The sequence below is a fragment of the Pagrus pagrus genome (genome assembly GCF_965226575.1).
Source record: "Pagrus pagrus genome assembly, chromosome: 8".
Classification (NCBI taxonomy): domain Eukaryota; kingdom Metazoa; phylum Chordata; class Actinopteri; order Spariformes; family Sparidae; genus Pagrus; species Pagrus pagrus.
This window is the reverse complement of record NC_140192.1, coordinates 8,332,549-8,351,899: the sequence shown is the minus strand read 5'-3', so window position 1 is coordinate 8,351,899 and position 19,351 is coordinate 8,332,549. Positions and strand designations below refer to the sequence as shown.

Below are 19,351 nucleotides of genomic sequence, written 5' to 3'. Positions count from 1 at the left end.
TGTCTCTCTTTAGGCGGTGCTGCAGAGTGTTGCAGCAAATTCATCTCAGAAGGTCTTGTCTTTCACTACCACCACTCTGGAAGATATCCTCAAGTCTTTCTCTGACGTCAGTGTCATCCGTGTGGCCAGTGGATACCTGCTGATGGTGAGAACGGAGTCAGAGAAAAAGAAAAAAAAACACACAAAGTTGAAACTTTTAAAAAACTTTTTACTTTATATTTATGAAGTGCATTTTGTGAACAGCTTTAAGCCTAAATCAGATATAGTTATCAGTCAAAAGCGGAGGTTTAATGACTTCCGAACACGACAGGTTGATTAATAGACGGATTACTTGTGTGCTGTTTTGTACCCAGCTGGCCTATGCGTGTCTGACCATGCTGCGGTGGGACTGCGCCAAGTCTCAGGGGGCTGTAGGGCTGGCGGGTGTCCTGCTGGTGACATTGTCTGTGGCAGCTGGCCTGGGCCTCTGCTCTCTCCTGGGCATCTCCTTCAATGCGGCAACCACACAGGTAACACACACACTCGACAGCTGCCCTTGTCTGTCAGTTAGTTAAGGTCGCGATCTACTAATTCAAACTAATAAGACACTAAACATCAGCCAGTGACCCATTTATTTGGACAGTGTGTTGGGCAGAATAACATTTCTTTCAATTAAATCTTGTTTTGCACTTATAATCATAAGAGAGGTTATGTCAATAAAAGAGTCTGAAATTGGCAAAAGGGTGATGAGTCTTACAAGATTTTGATTGTAATGCTACAAACACATTTCATTCAGCGCAATTATTTTTCATATTGATTAATCTGCCTTTATATTAATGATTTTTTGATCATCTATAAAATTTAAAATGTGAAAAACGATTGTCAAAATTTCCCAGAGCCAAAAGCTAAACTATGAGGGAAGTACATACAACATTTACCATACCCTACTAAACACCACTGAAACAGTTTCCCTGGCCGATGCTCATTAAGTCTGTCTGTGTGAAACAGGTGCTACCCTTCTTGGCTCTGGGCGTCGGAGTGGACGATGTCTTCCTCCTCGCTCATGCCTTCAGTGAGACCGGTCAGAACAAGAGGATCCCGTTCGAGGTGAGGCCAACATCCCACACTCACCCGTTCTCACTCTGCTCCCCCTGTGCCTACCCCCTCCACTGCCTTATCTCCTCCACGGAGGAATGTGTGAAAGCCTGTCTCTGCCTGTGATGTAGCATCAAACAAGCCATGTGCCACACACTCGGCCCGCATATCTAAGCAATGCTCCATATTAAATATGCTCCTTTGAAAACGCAAAGATTTTGTTGTAGATTTTGAGTCAGTTGTTGATTATATAGTGTTTCATTTGACAGAACAACCAAACCTCAGAAACCTTTCCTTCTGCTTCACACGCTTGAATAAATATTACGTCTTTGGACTAAATATATGCTTTATGAGTTGTTTTGAAGTACTTGTCATATGTGTATAATGTAGTTTAGTACATTCATTTGTATATTCTCATCCGCCCGACGTGTACATTGTCACAATATCAAGAAAAATGTCCCTGCAAACAGATCGAGGCACGTATAGGATTAAACACAGCAACAAGGAAAAATAAAGTGTATGTTTCTGCAACCTCATGTGGCTATATGTGTGCGTGTGTGCGTTTCTGTGGCGCAGGATAACTTTTCACCTCCAGAGTGGGGAAAACACAGGCATGTATTTGCTTGTGTTTGTTTTCCCCTGCTTCCCTCCCCTTCAAGCCTTTGTCTCTATGCCTCCCTCATCCCCCAGCTTCCTTTGTGTGGCTGAGATGAAAACTAAACAGAGCTGAACCTGATCTCTCCTGTCTGATACACACACACACTCACAGATGGACACGCCTGCAAACACACTCCCTGTGTGGTCCTGCACGTCCTCAAATCTTCACACGGTTGCCGACGAAACTTCCAGGGGGTGTTTGCAGGCTTACCGCCGCTCTGTTTGCGCAAATTTAAATATTGAATCAATCAGTCGGTGGCGATGTGAAAAGTGTATTTGTTTTTTGCGGCAGCGCGTCGTTTGGTTCCTTCACTGTTCACTGCCTTTCTTCTTTCTTCAAACAGAAGTAGACAGGCCCAGGTGGATAAGAGCACTTCAGGGCTTCAAAAACGCTGCAATCACTGTCAATCACATCAGTGTTATGATAATTGTACATCATCTCAAGTATTACACGTTTGCCTCTCGGCTACAGTCGGATCAAAAGAGTTGAGTTTCAGTGCGTTTGCTTTTATCTGCCTCTCTGTCTCTGTCAGGACCGTACGGGCGAGTGTCTGAAGAGGACCGGGGCCAGCGTGGCTCTCACCTCCATCAGCAACGTCACAGCATTCTTCATGGCCGCCCTCATCCCCATCCCGGCGCTCAGAGCCTTTTCCCTACAGGTATGCCCGGTAGTGTGTGCGTGTGTTTGTGTGTGTGTGTGTTTGTGTGTGAGAGAGAGTTCAGTCGTGTGCGGCCTCGCTCTCTCTCACTAATAGTCCTGTTCCAGTCCTCATTGGCTCCAGATTTCTCCAGACCGTTGTTTTATTGATTTCATTCATCAAACTGAAAGTCTGCGTGTTTGTGTGTGTGTGTGTGTGTGTGAGGGAGGGAGAGAGAGAGAGAGAGAGAGAGAGAGAGAGAGGAGTGTGTGTTTTGTTAAATCCATCCAGCCCTCTCCCTCCCTCTTTGAGGCTGTTTAGTGGTGGGCCCGGTGTCTGTCCAGATTGTGGCTGAGGTCCATGTAACTGAATCCCTCTGCGTGTATGTGTGTGTGTGTGTGTGTGTGTGTGTGTGTGTGTGTGTGTGTGCGCGCGCGTGTGTGCATATCCCCATGCTCGTATGTGTGTGTGAGTGCGGAGAGTTGTAGTATCTGTGTGGGAGGTTTGAAAAGCAATGGTCGAGCTGTTTTTTCGTGTGTGCGTGTCTCAATCTGCGTGTGTGTAAAGGTGGGGGGGGGGGGGGGGGGGGAGCGCTGACTTCTCTAACATCTGTCAGTAATTATAGACGTCACCAGAACAGTGAAAACTGGGACAGAACGAGACGTCTGTCAGTCTGACAAAATGCTTCCAATAACCACTGAATTGTTAATTCATGGAAACGCTCGAGCTCAGCCTCAGTGATTCAGACTGTAAAGAGAAGACAGTATCAGATAAAAACCTCCGGTGGCTCCTGTGTTAGAAGCATTAAGCAAGAAAATGGAACATAAATGTAAGAACTGAAAACAGTCAAGTCAGTGGTATTCGTTTAATACATGTCATACATTACAAACTCAATGGTCTTTACAGTGAAGCATAGAAAACACAAACATTAAACAAATAAAACAGTAAATACATGTAAACGCTTGCAATTCCTTCACAGCTTCACAGTCAGCAACGTTAGCTCGGTAGCTAGTCAGCTACCGAGACATCAGCAAACTAGTAGTGATTTTTTTATGCTTGATATAAATAAAAAAGGCTGCTGTCAGTATATTGGATGCACTGTCCGTAGTCGTGGTGCTGAAACTATCACATCAAATGCTTTGAGCTTCTCACTAAATGTATCTTTGTTAGAAATGTTTTGGTTTCAGCTCTCTATGTGCATCATGTGGTGTAACGCAGTCTCGTCATTTGTTACTTCGGGGGAAGTTCAAAGACTATTTACCCCTTCCAAATTACCACTTCTGAGGTGCCCTTGACCAAAACTACAGAGATGTATGAAGCACAATCTTGCTTATGACATATGATGACCTGAAGTTAATTGTGTAGTCTTATTTCAGAGGCTTTCTCTTCTGATTTTCTAATTACATTCTGGGGGAAAAGCTACCAGCTACCAGCAGCTGGGATGCTAACGTAGTCTTTTTGAAATAAACACAACACGAACATTCATTACCAAATTTCAACAGGGAAGTTTATTAACACATTTAAGCAAGTTTTTGTGGTTACATAAGTGATGTTTGTACAGTAAGTACTCTGTACACTACTGTAGTTGAGCAAAATGGTGATCTCTCTCGCTCACCCTCCCTCTTCTTTACTCTCTTTCTCACACACCTACACACACATAGTGAGGCAAGATGTCGCCACAGTGAGTACGATATTAGCATGTGTGGATAGATGGCTTTAGTACAGCGAGTCTGTCAAACATGATCCATTTACCCCATGGGTCTAATCCATGCAGCCCCGCTTAATACACACACATGCACACACACACACATGCACATAGCATGCATACTTTACACTTGTGGTTTTTTGTGACTGGTGGAGGGCAGACTCGCAGCGAGGCAGACGATCGTGCTGATACCTATCTTTTATGATGGAACACACACGTCCCGACCACAATCACTGGTACTCATGCATGCAGAGATGTGTGTTAGTGCGTGCGTGCGTGTCTCTTTATCACTATTAACAACTTCCTGCGGTCGGCTCCTCCGTGGACTCATCTCCTTCTCTCTCTCTCTCTCTCTCTCTCTCACTCTCTCTCTCTCTCTCTCTTATGTCTCCCTTTTCTCTTCCTTCCATCAGTATTGACAAAAAAAAAAAAAATGGGAACCGTGCCCAGATAACAACACGAAAAACACACACAGGAACACACACATTCATGCGCGGAGGACAGATGTGATGATAAATCTTCTCACTCTGGGGTCAGCTAGCGGTCGCTATGCGTGTGTGTCTGTGTGTGAGTGCAGTCATACTGTATCTGTCTGGACGTTAGTGGGCCAATTGAGAATTAATTGTTCTCGTCTCCTTACAGAGCTTTCTTCTCTCTTTCTCTCACATTATTTCTCTCTCTTGTTGACTGAGTAGTGAGCTGAGGAATGAGGGAGGGCGAGGATGTGTGTGTGTGTGTGTGTGTGTGTGTGTGTGTGTGTGTGTGTGTGTGTGTCTGTTTGGTGTTAAGGTGTGGTTTAAGTAGGAGGCTGCACAGTTTTTTAAGCTGGCAGTAGATACGTGTGTGTATGTGTGAGTGTGTAAGGGGTGTGTGTTGTCTGTACAGCCACAGCGCCTGCTCATCACCTCAGGCCCCGCGGGCCTCCGGCTCCTTGGGTGGTCTGGCAAACACACAAGATTGTGAGTGTGTGTGTGTGTGTGTTTGTGTGTGTGTGTGTGTGTGTGTGTCTGCATTTGTGTAGTGGTCTGGCAACTACGCAAGATCCAGATTGTACTCTGGGCAGGGCCCCAACCTAACCCGAACCCCCACCCTCTGCTCCAGTGCACCAACTTCAAATACTTAACCACAACACTGTACTGGCTTCTATTACACACACACACGCACGCACGCACGCACGCACATACACACACACGCCTTGCTTTTTCCCTGCACACTCAGTGTTTTTGCCTTGAAAGAAATTTAAAATGTGTTGAAAGGCAATTTTTCCTCGACGCCAGCTTATTCAGATCGTGTTATTTTAAGAGTATATTTAAGACTTCCTTGTGTTTGTGTTAAGAGACAGTAATTCTTTGACGCCGTTCAACATCTTCACAATCATTTTGCTATTTTGGACTTGTGCACGAATGGAAGTGCAGGAATATTAACAGAGAAATGGAAAAAATGTCCATTGTTTTCATTGGATTTTAATTCTTTATACTCGCCCGGTTGCCCCCCGGTTGCTTTAGGTTTTCAGCTGCATACTTGACAGCCCAACCACTTTGTTCCATAGGTAGCATAATGTATTCTGTGTTTCCTTCCAGGCCGCAGTGGTGGTAGTGTTCAACTTCGCCATGGTGCTGCTCATCTTCCCCGCCATCCTCAGCATGGACCTCTACCGACGAGAAGACAGACGTTTCGACATTTTCTGCTGCTTCTACAGGTGTGCCCCCACCTACAGACACGTTCTGTCATTTTTGATGAAGCTCATTTCTCTGCTGATCATTAATTCTTCCTTTTTATGTGTTCCTCTGATCTCTGATCTGGCAATGAATAACTGTAAATACACGGTTATCTCTTGAGATATCTCCACCTCAATCCCCCTAAGTCAAAACCTAATTACTGTTTAAGCTCTCTGTTTTTGTCTGGCTGCTCGGTTGTTTGACTGTCTGTTTATCTGTCACAGTCTTTATTAAACTCTGCCTGTCTGCCTGCCAGTTCGGGCATGTTTGCTGGCATGGCGATCGTACAGATGTGCACACACACTATTAAATTCCCTCATCGTGTCTCGGCTTTATATTTTTTATGCTGCTGGCAAAGATGAAGAAGATTCACAATAACAGGGCTGTTTTTTAACAGATTAAATGCGTTTAATCTTAAAAATGTAGACGCATTTCTGCAGAGGCTTTTCTAGAATACTACAACCTTGAAAGTTTTGATTTCTGCAACCGATGTTTTAGAAAATCTGATGATTTCCATGGTCCACAATCTGACATTTTCCCACTGTTTATCTCTTCAGCCCATGTGCCAATCGTGTGATCCAAATCGAGCCTCATGCGTACCTTGATGGGGCAGACGGGAGTCGCTACAGCCCTCCCCCATCCTATCACACCCCTCCGCCCTCATATCGCACGCCTCCCCCGAGCTACAGCAGCCCCCCTCCCTCCTACAGCAGCCACGGCTTTGCCCAGCAGACCCAAATCACCATGCAGTCCACGGTGCAGCTCAGGACAGAGTACGACCCCCGCACTCAGGCCTTCTACACCACCGCCGAGCCCAGATCCCAAATCTCTGTGCAGCCCATCAACCCGGCTCCGACGAGGAGCAACCCCAACAACGACTATTACAGCAGCAACGCCGGCGGCAGCAGAAGCAGCAGCAGCAATCACGGCAATGTCAACAACAGCAACAACGGGGGCAGAAATAATGGGGGATCTCGAGGTTCTGCCACGTTCTCCCATCACCATCCTGCACCTCCTTCTGCACCTGCCCCGACCTCAAGTGCCAGCTCAGTGCCTCAGGGTGATGCGGCCTCGTCGACCGTCCAGAGCCCAGAGAACAACAGCTCCACCCGGGACCTGCTGTCCCAGTTCGGAGAAGGCTCGCTGGGCCTGCGCTGCCTCGAGCCTCCCTGCTCCCGCTGGACCCTGGCCTCTTTTGCTGAGAGGCACTATGCTCCATTCCTCCTGAAGCCCACCACCAAGGTGAGTGAAGTTTCTCTGTGTGGGTGTCTGTGGAAAAGAGAGTCAGAGAAATAGAGGGGGAAAGCTTCTCTGTGAGGTCAGAGCGCTTGTGCTGACTCACCGTGGTGATAATTTGAATGGGAGGATTAGTCACCAGAGCGAATAGTAGGAAATCTCGGGTGGGATTGCGGTCATGTCCTATCTGAGTCACATACAAGTATGCACACACACAGACAGTTTGATCTCAGTCTTGTGGGTGGCCTGCACTTGACTTTATTAGAAAATCATCATCATTACACTGTCAGATGTTTTTCCCCTTATTGCCTCATGACTTAAAGGAAAAATCTTTATTACCATCTACATTTTATTTTCTTATTTCTGGCCACGATGGCAACATTGCGTCAGCGAAAGTCTAACGGGGCAAGCAACACTGTGTTCACGGAGGCTAAAGCAGAACCAGGACCTTTGATAACAGTTTTACCTTGTTCATGTCTTCTGATTAAATTTGGCTAATCTTGGCGTTTGTTTAAAACCGGCATGAACATCTGACTGCTTGTGCTCCTTGCAGTGTCTTTCTTTGTTCTGCCGAGTTTTCTGAGAAAAAATGTATCCATTTTTTTGATCTTCACTCATTCGGAAAAATGATTAACCTACTGGTGTGGCTGATTGTTGGATCTACTATTCTACTTTTTTCAGATTATCAGATTTTGTTTTAATCTGATTTCTGATTAAATAAATTCATTACTTCGTTACTTTGGCTCCGATGCAGTGGTCTGTAGTCGTCTGTAGTCACCACTCTGTGCTGTCACTCAGTGTCCTGCCCGCATCACTACCTGATTGATTACAAAAGTACAATATTTGCCTCCAAATTATAGTGGAATAGAGAGAAATGGAAATACCTCAGAAGTACAGTGTTTGAATAAATGTATTTTGGATTTTTTAATTTTCTCTGGCAAATGTATATCGGTTATAAATATCGGTGATCAATCTGCTTAGACTTATAACCGTTATGGCATCAGAATCTGAATAAGAACATGTCGTTTGAAGTCAGAATATGCAGCAACGTTTTAAGTAGTAATTATTGCAAGCTGAAGCCGTCCTGCCGTCACTCTGTTACAATGATTTGATTGATGAAGCTTCATCTTCTGTTTCCAGATGGTTGTGATCGGGCTGTTCCTCTGCCTGCTGGGTGTCAGCTTATACGGGACCACCCAGGTGAGGGATGGCCTGGAGCTGACGGACATCGTTCCCAGAGAGACCAGCGAGTACGACTTCATCGGCGCCCAGTTCAAGTTCTTCTCCTTCTACAACATGTATGTGGTGACCCAGCGGGCTGATTACGCCCAGAACCAGCCTCTGCTGCACCAGCTTCACCAGAGGTTTCACACCATCCGCTACGTGCTGAAGGAGGACAACGGACAGCTGCCCCGCATGTGGCTACACTACTTGAGGGACTGGCTGCAAGGTAGAAATAAGTTTGATGCGTCAGGGAAAAGCTCCCTGTGTCGATTATTGACGATAATAATATAATTGAGATTCAGTGTAAGATCACTTCAGTTCATCCAATACTGATGTCATAGATGATTGTGTTATTAATACCTTATTTAACATCCCTACTCAAGATGGGAATAATTTACTTTGTCATGAAACAGTTTGGAGATCATATTTATCGTCCGTGTTTTGACATGAATCTGCAGGAAACAAGATGTCGGGCAGGAGTTCAGAAGTAGGTGGGATTGCAAAATGTACGCTGACAGTAGCCTGATTAAAATCACTTGTGTCTTCCATAAGCGGGGGTTGATAGAGGAGGACGGAGTGTGAGGCCATGTTTTTTTTATGCTTGGCAGTGTACAGTACGTTAGATGCTTTGGCAGTGGAGATAATTGCGGATGTAGTTCGGCTAGTTTCTGCCTTTTTTAATGAAAATCTTTTTATTTGAAAAAGTTAAATATCGTTAAATGAGTTCCGTATGATAGCGGGGTTCACTTTGAGATGTTTGCTGACAGCCCCTAAGAATCTTAAAGCGCCACTGAAGAGGAATATTATCTTCCACACGTCAACCCAATCCAAGAATGGGTCCGTTTTCAGCGAGGGAGGCGCACACGCTGACTTGCCCCTAACGATAAAACACATTGTGTGAGTCTGTGTGTGAGCCGGCTGGGAGCCACACAGAGAGTGTGTGGGTGAGAGAGAGAGAGAACTGTGTCTGATATTGCTCTCTGCAATGGTGGGACAAATTGGAGCCAGACAGGCCAAGGAACGAGACCCAAAACAACATCTCCCACAGACGGACCACAGCGTGGGCCTTGGGGGAGAGCCGAGAGGAGGGGAGTCATGCACATATGGATTAGAAGTGGAGGGGTATAGAGAAGGAGACACATGTTGCTGATATATTCCCTAATGATCGCTTTGAATCAAAAGCAGCAGATTTTTAGGCTTTTGAAGTCTTGTTTGGTGGTTGAGGATAAAACTGAGTTATCATATTAAATCAATCAGGCTTATTACAGGGTTAGGGTTAGGTTGCAGTGTTATGTTATGCTGGGTTGCTCTGCGCTGTGTGTTCTCTTGTGTAAGGGTGATGCAGAGGAAGAACGAATATAACGGTGTACGTAACCTTTTCTAACATCCACATCTAACCAATCTGTGTTGTTGTGCTTCCCTGCAGGTCTCCAGCAGGCGTTCGACAAGGACTGGGAGGCCGGCCGCATCACCCTTAACAGCTACAGGAACGGCTCTGACGGTGGCGTCCTGGCCTACAAGCTTTTGGTGCAGACAGGACGCAGGGACAAGCCCATCAACTTTAACCAGGTAACCACCAGGATTTCAGCCCATGGCAGTTATTATTCCCACGATTCAAATGAAAAAGAATACATTTTCAGATAATCCAGTTGGTATTCAATTGATTATTCGGGCGGGGAATGATATTATGATGGGAAAAAAGTCAAACCTTTTTTTTTATATTAATATAATGTCTTTTGATATGGTTGCCTGTAAAATACCCATAGATTAGAAAATTTAAAAAATTCCCAGAAGGAATCCCAGAGGACATGACCTCAGTGTCCTCCTGACACCCAGTGCCAAATCTGTTTATTCCCATTGTGTGTGCATGTATTTATGTTTTGTTGTGTGTGTGTGTGTGTGTGTGATCGCTTGAAGAGCCACACAAGGCTTAAAAACTGTCGTCTCTCAATCCGTCTTCTTTCCCCCCTCTCTGCGCCTGTCTTCATCTTCTGTCTGTGATGACTTTACCGAGCCCAGGAATTTAAAGCTCTCGCTGGGGCTGCAGCCTGCCTCTGAAAAACCTATTAACTCTTCATTTAAACCATTTGTCCCACTTGGTAGTTCTGTGTGTGAGATGTGCATGCATGCGGAGCCTCGACAGTGAGATGTCTGAGCATCAAGCCTGTCAGTTTGATACTTTGTCAGTGATTCCAGACACAGTTCGTAGTATGAATACTTGGAAGGCTTAAAGAAAACTCCTGCACGTCCCAGTGGGACTATAAATAATTAGCCTGTATTCTGCAGCGCTGCGGTAAATAACGATTAGCATACTCAAAATGAACTGGAATCACTAAGAAGTACATTTATGAAACAGTTTACAACATATTTGTTGCATAATTTGACAAATGATGAATTGAGCTAGTTGGCCCCACAATGCAGCTGAATGAGTTAAAGGTTCGCTAGTGTGTCAAATGCACATTGACTGCACTGAAACATCAGGGCCCTCTTAAAGTAAGGTGACAGTTGCTTTCATAAACTTGAATGGCAGTAGATCACATACCTCCGCCAAGGCCCACCAGTCCCCTCATAGATACCAGCCACCTAAATTTACCTGTTTTTTGTTTTGTTTTTCATCAAGAGCCATACACTACATACATTAATCCCTGAGGAATTAATGAAAATGTTGAAAAATTCTAGGATCCGACCCTTTATCCAGATCCACACCAAAAGTTAATGTGGTCTATTTTGGGCTGAGACGCATCCTCCATCCAAGTTTCGTCTAAATCCATTCATTAATGTCTGCGTAATCCTGGTAACAAATGGACAAACAAAAGTAAAAACACAACCTCAAGTGGAAGTAAAAATGCAGTGGGTTGTCTGAAGAAAGAATCCACAGCATCATGTAAAAGTAGTGTATTATGTAACATATTACAACAAACTGTTTACATTACATGCAGAAAAAATGGGTATTGCTCCTGTAATTTGCTCATTGTGGCTTGGAAGTCTGTGCACGCATGACTTTTTGTTTGGAAAAGCACCCAGGTTTCATCACAAGTTTTAACAGAGCTACAAGAAGTGCATGACATTGTGTTTCCAAAAGGTTCTGCCTGCACTGGAGCTGTTGACATTGTGCCTAAGCCGAAGTCAAAAGAAGGAAAATAAAAGCCAGTCGCTGTAATCTTAATCATCTGACAAACTCCAGTTCAGCTGTTAAAGTGAGGCCTGTCTCCACTGTGGAACTGGAGGAGTGTTTGACATTCAGCAATGACACAAGTGAAGCAAGTGAGCCGATAAGGTCTCAGAAGGAGGTCCAGAAAAGAACTTACTGGAAGTTCCGCTCATGTCTTCTCTATGTCAGCAGAAGGATGCCAATCAGCTGATAATGAGAAAGAGTGAAGGATAAGCAGGAGGAAATGAGGGGGAAGATTGTGTTTGTGGAGCTGTGGAAAGTTGCTCGGCTTCAGTAGGGCATTGCAGACTTTTGTTAGTGTAGTATCACCTCCAGAAAACAACATACATGGATGCATGGCTGCATTCTTTGGCAGGAAGCAGCGAAGACAGAAGATAAGGCGCTGGAGAAATATAAAAACAAAATTCTTGGCCAGCATTTCTGCAAACACAAAACAAGCCACACGCTTTTCAGCACTGAGATCATTTTCCTCGAAGATAATTAATGTTGACATGTAGCTCCGCTGTGTTTTTGTGCTTATTTATATTGTGCTAGTCTGTGTTCAAGTCGTGCATGTCGCTTTTCCCCCTCAATCTACTCCTAGCTGTTTGTTTTTTGGACCGCTTCTCTTCCCACTGAGCTCCTCTGCAGCGGCACGCTACTCTTCCCATCCCTTCCACTAACCCGCAGGAAGCAGAGGCAGGCCTGGTGTGCGGCCCTGTGACGTCACTTCCTGTGCCTGTGAGGGAAGTGTATTTGCCGTGAGGCGTGGGGGCCGCCAGCAGAGCTGCCTGGGCTTCCTGTGACAGCTTGAAGACATACAGTTGTTGCGTATCCCGCTGTTAAATTCAATCCAGATCCTCTGGAATCCGCCTCTCTCGCCCGCCCCCCCCCTCACAGACTCCTGCTTGCACTACCACTCTCACTCTTTCTCTCTCTCTCTCTGTCTCCCCCTTCCTTCCCTCCCTCCGTGCTCCTCTGCTGTGTCCGCTTTCAATGAGGGGAGCTGAAACACGTGGTTTCTTTGAGGCAGCTCTGTGTGTGCATTTGTATGTTTTGAGTGTGCGTCCTGCTTTTGTCTGTTGTGCGTGCAGTAGCTGTTTTTTTTTTGTGTGTGTGTGCGTGTGTGTGTGCCTTAAAATGAGGACCAGATCTTTTCCAACCCTGGCAAATTGCAAGCTAGATGTTTTATTTTGATATGCCACTCCATGGATCTGTGCAGAGGTGTTCTGCCTTTGATCTGTCGCTGGTAACATTTCTCTCCGTGCTGGGCGACCATTCGTTCCTTATGGCCTGGGAGTCATATGGAAGCTGTGTGTATGTGTGTGTGTGTGTGTGTGTGTGTGTGTGTGTGTGTGTGTGTGTGTGTGTGTGTGTGTGTGTGTGTGTGTGTGTGTGTTTGTGTGTGTGTGGTTTGAAAATGGAAAGATAAGCTTTGGAGGAGGAGGTGGGTATGGAGAGATGGAAGGGGTAGAAAGTTTGTAAGTGCTAAGGGAGGCCGTGCTAACGCTATCAGGAGCACTTTTCTTCTCAGGCCTGGGTTGGTCTGTGGCGCCGGGCATTCTGGGTACCCGTAGGGGTCAGGAGAAGCAAGTGTGAGCAACATTTGTACAGATGTTGTGTTATTTTTATAGCTCTACTCCATTTGCTGGGTGGCATTTCCTTCAGTGTTAACAACCAGGTTAACTGCACACAGACGCGCTCAGGGACTCCAGCCAATTTTTTTATTGTTACGCTCACTCAAGCAATTTTTTTTCTCTCCCCAACCCCCCCATCACAAAAAGCCCTACTCCTTTCTTCATCCACCTAACCCCATGAGTCCGGCTTCACCCCTGAAAACTCTCCCTGCCTCCGTGAAGGAGGGATTTATGTTTCCTAGAAGGGAGAGTGGCAGAGCGGTGTGCAGTAATGGTTTTACCTCTCAGGAGGTAGCAAGGCTGGGCTACAGTCCTCTGTTTCCACATGGGAAGGCGAGACAGCCATTCTTGTCTACCTACTGACCACAACCCTCACGGCGAAAAACACCGACTGAAACGGAGCTTGGGAACAGTTTGCAATCAGACAGAAACACTCTGCAAAGTGGGTGGATGTCAGGAGATTTGCTCAAGGCTAACATATTTTTTTTTACAACCCAGCTCTGGTTTTCTATGACTGTGTTGACCTTGAAAGGGAATTCAAGCTACTTAATATCGTGCTTTAAATTTTGGGTTTGTGAGCATAAACAACAGCCTACAGCCCCTGCTAGCAGCCCTGTGATGCTGTGAAAAGTTGTTGAGAAATCTCACTCAGTAAACACACATTTCAACCTCATGTTGGTGCTCAAAGCGAAATCATTGGACCACCAAAGACATTAGGATTCATCCTCTAAGCACCATGAATGTCTGTATGAAGAAGTGTCTGTATCCAATAGTTGTCGAGATTACTCTGGACCCTCACAATGCAGCTTTTAAGCAACAGTACAGTCACCAGATTGTCCCTCATACCATAAATATCAATATATTGGTTCACTTCCCAGTGTTGGCATTAAGAGGACATTTATCTTCAGCAGCTGCTTCTTGACAGAAAAGTGCTGCAAGGCTTCCTTCATAAATTTATTCAGAGTGGTCAGAACGTTGGGCCCGAGGTTGGCCAGCCAATATCTACTGTATGTAAAGGGAGAAGCTGATTCAACATTTTCCATGTTTTAATGTGGCATGATAATTCTGGGAAGCTGTGATGAGAAGTACGGGAATTTTCAGAAAGGCGACCAGTGTTTGACTTGTTGATTTTTCTTTGGTTGGAAAGAGAGAGGGACTAATATTTGACTCTTATTTTGAAAGCTGCTCCGTTCTCTTGCACTCATGCATGTGTATAAATAAGCATTTCTGTGGTCGGCTCACCTGTACAATGTTTTGGTTGAACATGTCCTATTTCCACAATACCTTTTCGTGTCCAACGGCAGCAATACGATTTCCAATGCAAGCTCCACCTGAGTTTTTGATCTTAATTGCATTTTTTCCATGTGCTACTTCTTCCATTTTCAAAATGTGGCGTAGCCTAATAAAAGTGACGGATGTAATTTTTCCCTTTAAAGTGCATGCAAGTATGTGTCAGAAAGTCATGTTTTATTAGAATATAATGGATATATGGAACCATCATTCAATCATCTCCTCTCTGGGTTTTGTAGCTGACTCGTCAGAGGCTGGTGGATGCAGACGGCATCATCAACCCCGGGGCTTTCTACATCTACCTAACCGCCTGGGTCAGCAATGATCCTGTGGCGTACGCCGCCTCGCAGGCCAACATTCGCCCACACCCTCCTGAGTGGCTCCACGACCGTACCGACTCCATGCCCGAGACACGCCTCAGCAGTAAGTCAACATGCAGCACAAAATATGCTAGAATAAAAAAAACAAGATGCCTTTTACAGTAATGGAATGAAGTCTTGCTTCGACACCAGGAAGGAAATCTCAGTAATAATGTTTGCTCCGACAAATGAAGCTAATTTAGGATGTTAAAGTTCAAACCTGCTACTCGGTGCAGTTTAACAAATTACATTTACTCACTGCTTACTGAAATCTGAAGCCAAACTTTTGTGGGGTTCACTGGTCTTGGCTGAGACATTTTTTTTCAGGTTCCACAAGGCGGCTGCTACATGTGAGCAGTGTTTACCTCTTGTGGTTTGAGTTATTGCTCCTTGTCTGCCTCTTAGCTTTAAGTGAGGTAGTAGACTTTACTGTACCACTGCGGTGTGTGTGTGTGTGCGTTTGTGTATGTGTGAGCTCAGGTTGCAAGGCTGAGGACCAAGACACGGCTCGCTGTGGTTCCTCTAATGGTGCCTGTGGTGAATGCTATAATCCTGGCTACCATGGGGCCCTAGCATCACACACACACATACACACACACGCACATTATTAAAACTCAGTGACCCCAAACACTACACACACCCTGTTCTCATTTCCCTGCCACACACACAGACTGTAACTCACATAAAAAAGTACAGTCATGTTGTTGTTTGATTCTAGCCTGTGATTTGGTACAAGTCAGGAAGTGCTCCACGGGGGAGGAAAATGATTGGATAACAAGGAGAGACTGGGTTTGGGTGGGAAGCACAATTGGATAACAAGCAGGAAGTCCTTTACGGGGGGGAATATGATTGGATAAGCAGCGTGAAGTGCTTGGCTGTGCGGGAGTCCCCCGGAGCAGATCTGTGTTGGCCGAGGGCCAACTGGTGTCCTAATGGAAATTTATAGTTGAGATTATAATGGGCCAAACCATGTTAGCAAGTGCTCCTGTCTGACCCTGCAGGCACTGTGGAATACACACACTCACACCAACTCCAGACGGTCCAAAAACAAGTATTTTTAAAGAATATTATCTGTAGATAGCAAGATAGATGCGGTGTCTCAGAGTAATTTCGATCTGCTGCGTGCAGCAATATGTTGCTAATTTCTCTGCAAGCACAAAATCTGAATGAATATGCTGTTTTGTCAGCACCAAGTATGACTTCATAGCAGAGTGACAGGCAGGTATGCGTGTTTATGCATCTATATTATGCTTTATGTGGCAGTGCTAACTTAAGGGTGTGGTAATGGCGGTGATTCTGACATTGTAATTACCGTGAATCAACGTTAGCTCTGACACTCTGCTGTGTCTGGAACTGATAGGCCCTCATTAGCCAGGCTGGGCCACGGAGCGGCTGGGTTTGAGTCAATGGAGCTCTGTTTCACGCTGCTCCGCCCACCCCCACCCCACACACACACTCAGAGACACACACACACGCTCGGCCACAGATGTAGCTGCTCTTGGACCATGGTCGGATTAGGGAGGGAAAGCCTTGATGGTGGTGGTTTGGCTGAGGAGCTGAAATTATTTCTGCAGATACACTAAATGTTAAGAAGGTAACGCTTGTTAATCAGAGTAGACAAATATCATCTGCAGATGTCATCATTGCCATTGTTGATTTATCTGATTACTCCCTTAATGTTCCTCAGTAATCTGCTTCTCTGAATTAAAGTTTCATCGTCTTGCAAAGCCAAAGCTTCCAAGGCCCCGAAGTGCAAAATCATCATGAATTGCTGCATGGGGTCTAATAAAAATGATGTGATGATTACAGCAGAATGTTATATTCCAACAAATCGACCTTTCTCTCATTGTCTCTCCATCCAGTCCCGGCTGCTGAGCCCATCGAATACGCACAGTTCCCCTTCTACCTCAACGGGCTCCGGGAGACGCCGCAGTTTGTGGAGGCCATCGAGAGCGTGCGGGCTATCTGCAGCAACTACAGCCGACAAGGCCTACCCTCCTACCCCAACGGCTACCCTTTCCTGTTCTGGGAACAGTATGTTAGTCTGCGCCACTGGCTCCTGCTGTCCATCAGTGTCGTGCTCGCCTGCACCTTCCTGGTCTGTGCCCTCTTCCTGCTCAACCCATGGACCGCCGGCATCATAGTGAGTGCTTTGAACCGTGATATCCATAAACTGCGGCAGATGAACCTGCCCACTCTTTCTTACTCTTTATAGGTGTAATATCTTGCTGGTTCAAAAGGTTAATGGACTACGTCAAACAAACAGGCCACCTCCTTAATAAATTAAGGCCGAAAACCCAACTTTCAGCTGTTAAAAAATTGCTTTTCCTGCTCTCCTCCCTTTATTTCCTGGTTTTTATGTGTGGTCTTCTCAGGCATCGCAGAGAGTTGGACATGAGAAGGGGCTGCTGTGTGTTATTGTAGCCCCAGTCACCAGTGTTTATCTTGTGCTGTTTTGTTAGGGCCAGTCTGTTTAGTCTAGTCCAACACTCCCAGACACCAATGCTGAAATAAATGGGCAGAGGACACAAAGTTGCTCAGGCAACTTGCTCCCACTCTAAACCTATAAAAAAGTTTGATTTTATTTCCATCCTGCACACTACTCCTCTCCCCCTTCCTCACACAAGTTTCCAAGGCTACATGCAAACACACATGCACGCACGCACGCACGCACTTTGTGCACACACGCAGATATGTATATACTTGCACACATGCAGTTTGAACGTGTAAACACGCAGGTACATAATTCACACAGAAACACATACACAGAGTGCTCTGGTTTTTCTCTCTGGTGGGTTGTATTTTACGACAGGCAGTGGCCAGGCCACCCGAGCCCTTAAACAGAGAAGGAGGGGACCTCATGTTCATCCTTCAGGCTTTACTAGCACGATCAAAAGACAAGTTATGGAGAGGCGTCGAGTTTAACCATTTGCGCTGTCCAGGACCAGACCACCGCCAGCCCAACAACGTCAAAAGCTCTCAGCCACTTGCCCAGAAATCCCTCTTAACCACATTCACAGAGGCCTGTTTTAAACCTTATGCCTTGTGCTTAGTATTACACAGATGTTTCTATTCCATTTGATATTGAATGTTGTTCACATTTGGCATCACGACTGCATCTACAATGACTGCTTATGATCTGGCTTTGTCTGTCACAGGATATCCAGAGGTACAAAGTCTACTATGATCTTAAAAGACTAAAACAGTCCCTGAAAGTCCCTGAATGTGATCAGGACCAAACTTTCTTTTAATGTATCTGTCCACTTCTGATCAGAGTCAAGTGTAACCTCCTCGTGGACACACATGCACATACTCGCTCATTGTATAGACACCCACCTCCCTCCCCTGCCCACCTCAGCCCTCTTCAAAGGATTTGGGCCCCATGTAACCGGACACCTGTCAGCTGATAATGGCATTTACTCCCAGCTCCTGTCCCGCTCTGGACACGCACACACACCAACACACACATATTTAACACACATGTATGATCACTGTTTAACACATCAAATAAGATGGAGATGCTCCTGTGTTATATCCCTCATCGGTCTTGTGTGTATTTAAAGAGCAGGTCAACTGTAAATTCAGTTTATCATAGAACAATAAAGTAGAAGATCATTTCCATTTATGGTCAGGTTGATCGGTATTTTCTTACTTTGCATAGAAGGTTTTATCATTATCTTTTTGGCTCAAACATAGAAGAAAAAAACACATTTGTGACATGAAAACTCCACAGAAACAATTACGTTTTCTGCAAAAAACTGTCGGCTATACCGTCCCAACTGCCTGATTAGATGTATAAATTTAGATTTATCAATCACCTTTGTTTCTAACAAGAAGCTCCTCCTCTCCCCTTCAGGTGTTGGTGCTTTCTCTCATGACCGTGGAGCTGTTTGGCTTCATGGGGCTGATGGGAATCAAGCTGAGCGCCGTCCCTGTGGTCATTCTCATCGCCTCTGTCGGCATTGGAGTGGAGTTCACCGTCCATGTTGCCCTGGTAGGTAACCTGTAAATGTATTTTCTGCAATAATCCAAAATCTGAAAAATCCCATCCCATGTTTATTATATTTTTTCCTCGTTGAATGAGACATACACGATGTTTTTGTGTGTGTGTTGTAGGCGTTCCTGACAGCCATAGGGGATCGTCACAAGCGGGCAGTGCTGGCGCTGGAGCACATGTTTGCTCCGGTGCTCGACGGAGCCTTCTCCACCTTATTAGGTGTCCTGATGCTCGCTGGCTCTGAGTTTGACTTTATCGTCAGGTGAGTGCAGATACCAAACCTCACAAGAAAATGCCACTTTCATTTAGCTGAACATATAAGCACACACATAGGTCATCCTGTGGCGTCTATGTGGCGTCAGTAGACCGTTGAGACCATGCCTCAACCTGTATGTCACACAGGAATCTACCTGGGACACCAATCATGCATGAAGGCTCTTCGCTTTCTTCCTCGGTTCCCTCGCTCAATCTCTTTCTCATCTTCCACCCACATCTTCATTTCATGTACTCTCTCTCTGTAAACCTCATCCCTTTTCCAGCTTCCAGTGACATACCTGTTTTTTTTGTTTTTTTCTGGGGGATTGCTCTCTGAGAAACGTCATAAACGAGGCCTTTATCTTTATCCGCCCTCCTCTCCCCTTGTGTCTTTTCTTTCATCCTCCTCT

At 45.4% G+C, this 19,351-nt stretch overlaps 1 protein-coding gene across 1 annotated transcript in view; it reads left to right on the top strand.

Annotated features, from left to right (window-relative positions):
- The window catches only part of ptch1 (patched 1), a 51,801-nt gene that overhangs the window by 24,682 nt on the left and 7,768 nt on the right, over positions 1-19,351 (top strand). The window contains exons 9-20 of the mRNA XM_084360617.1: positions 14-145; positions 354-509; positions 988-1,086; positions 2,265-2,390; positions 5,655-5,773; positions 6,350-7,034; positions 8,169-8,478; positions 9,679-9,821; positions 14,570-14,753; positions 16,552-16,832; positions 18,546-18,683; positions 18,806-18,948. Of these exons, the coding sequence (XP_084216743.1) occupies positions 14-145; positions 354-509; positions 988-1,086; positions 2,265-2,390; positions 5,655-5,773; positions 6,350-7,034; positions 8,169-8,478; positions 9,679-9,821; positions 14,570-14,753; positions 16,552-16,832; positions 18,546-18,683; positions 18,806-18,948 (2,516 nt within the window). The remainder of the gene's footprint in view (positions 1-13; positions 146-353; positions 510-987; positions 1,087-2,264; positions 2,391-5,654; positions 5,774-6,349; positions 7,035-8,168; positions 8,479-9,678; positions 9,822-14,569; positions 14,754-16,551; positions 16,833-18,545; positions 18,684-18,805; positions 18,949-19,351) is intronic.